Here is a 1,649-nt window from a genome sequence, read left to right on the forward strand (position 1 = left end):
TGAACTCACCACAGACGCTCCGTTGTCCCACTGTTATTACAGGCAGTGAACTCACCACAGACGCTCCGCTGTCCCACTGTTATTACAGGCAGTGAACTCACCACATACGCTCCGTTGTCCCACTGTTTTAACAGGCAGTAAACTAACCAAAGACACTCCGCTGTCCTACGTTTTTACAGGCAGTGAACTAACCACAGCCGCTGCGCTGTCCTTCTGTTTTTACAGGCAGTGAACTCACCATAGACGCTCGGCTGTCCTATATTTTTACAGACAGTGAACTAACCACAGACACTCCGCTGTCCCACTGTTTTTACAGGCAGTGAACTAACCACAGACACTCCGCTGTCCCACTGTTATTACAGACAGTGAACTAACCACAGACACTCCGCTGTCCCACTGTTATTACAGACAGTGAACTCACCACATATGCTCGGCTGTCCCACTGTTTTTACAGGCAGTGAACTAACCACAGACGCTCCGCTGTCCCACTGTTATTACAGACAGTGAACTAACCACAGAAACTTGAATGTCCCATTGTTACTACAGACCATAAACTCACCAGAGACTAAAATACCCGACTGTTAATTCAGACCTTAAAGTAAACACAGACACTCAACCTTTCTACTGACGCTCTCCTGTCCCACTGTCCTTAAACACACCAAACTAACAGCTGTTTTTCAGTTAAATGTTGTTTAATAATTAATGGCAGGCGTTTTGTTTCATGGATCAGTAATGAGAGTCGACTCAGCACTTTGTTAGAAAAGATCATTTATTACTCAGCTCACAGATCACCTGACGGACGACCTCGTGTTTTATCACCTGGTCGTCTGCGAGGAGAAGAGAGCGAGAAAAACAAACAACAGTAACAGGTCATCTTTAAAATCATCTCTGTGATTCTTCTAAATGAGTTTGTCTGCACTTCAAGATGAAAAATCTGAGAAACAAACATTTAAAGAAGACATTTCAACATGGCGGATAGCTGACGTTTTGTACAGTAAGCTCCGCCCACCTGGGACAACAGGTACAACGAAACAAAGACATCATTTTAACAAAAAGACAATTTCATTTTTTTTTGCAGGACGTGTTGTAGTGAATGTTTCGATTTTGTGAAGGGTTGGAGAGGACATCAGCCAATAGGATCGCTGCAGGACGGTCACATGGAGGTCACCTTTTCTTCGGTGTTTTCAAACGCGTGGTTGTTGAAGGCGTTCCTGTCGTCGTTCCTGATCGACCGAAAACACACACGAGGTGAGGAGATAAGGCGTGCACAATCAGTCGGTAAAAATCACTTTTATGTGACGTCACCTTTTTATTTATGATGTCAGCGCTCTCTAATGTTTTGAGTTTGGACTGCAGTACCCGTTTTGAACACCAGGTGTCACAGTTACATACTGCTCCTTTAAACTCTCATTTAAGGATCCAAATCCAAAGAGTTAAAGACACGGTTGGTCCTCAGTGCTCCGTCTGCCCCAATCTGTGAATCTGGAGGAAACTACCAACCCTGACCTGTGTGTGACGTTCCTACCTGACCAGGTCCAGAGTGATCTCGTAGATGTTTTCTGTCTCGGACTCTTCCTGTCTCATTTCCGTTTTCCTCCTGCAGAAACATCGGAACACATTCACATGTAGACGCTGTAGGTACCAGATGT

The 1,649-nt window shown here is 44.8% G+C and overlaps 1 protein-coding gene across 1 annotated transcript in view; it reads right to left on the reverse strand.

Moving 5' to 3' along the window:
- Positions 1-751: 751 nt before the first annotated feature.
- Positions 752-1,649, reverse strand: part of pdzk1ip1 (PDZK1 interacting protein 1) — a 5,636-nt gene continuing 4,738 nt past the window's right edge. Inside the window, exons 4-5 of the mRNA XM_061034079.1 lie at positions 1,526-1,597; positions 752-1,223 (exon numbers count right to left, since the gene is read on the reverse strand). Coding sequence (XP_060890062.1) covers positions 1,154-1,223; positions 1,526-1,597 — 142 coding nt within the window. The 3' untranslated portion in view covers positions 752-1,153. The remainder of the gene's footprint in view (positions 1,224-1,525; positions 1,598-1,649) is intronic.

The sequence above is a fragment of the Labrus mixtus genome, unplaced genomic scaffold, assembly GCF_963584025.1.
Source record: "Labrus mixtus unplaced genomic scaffold, fLabMix1.1 SCAFFOLD_142, whole genome shotgun sequence".
NCBI lineage: Eukaryota > Metazoa > Chordata > Actinopteri > Labriformes > Labridae > Labrus > Labrus mixtus.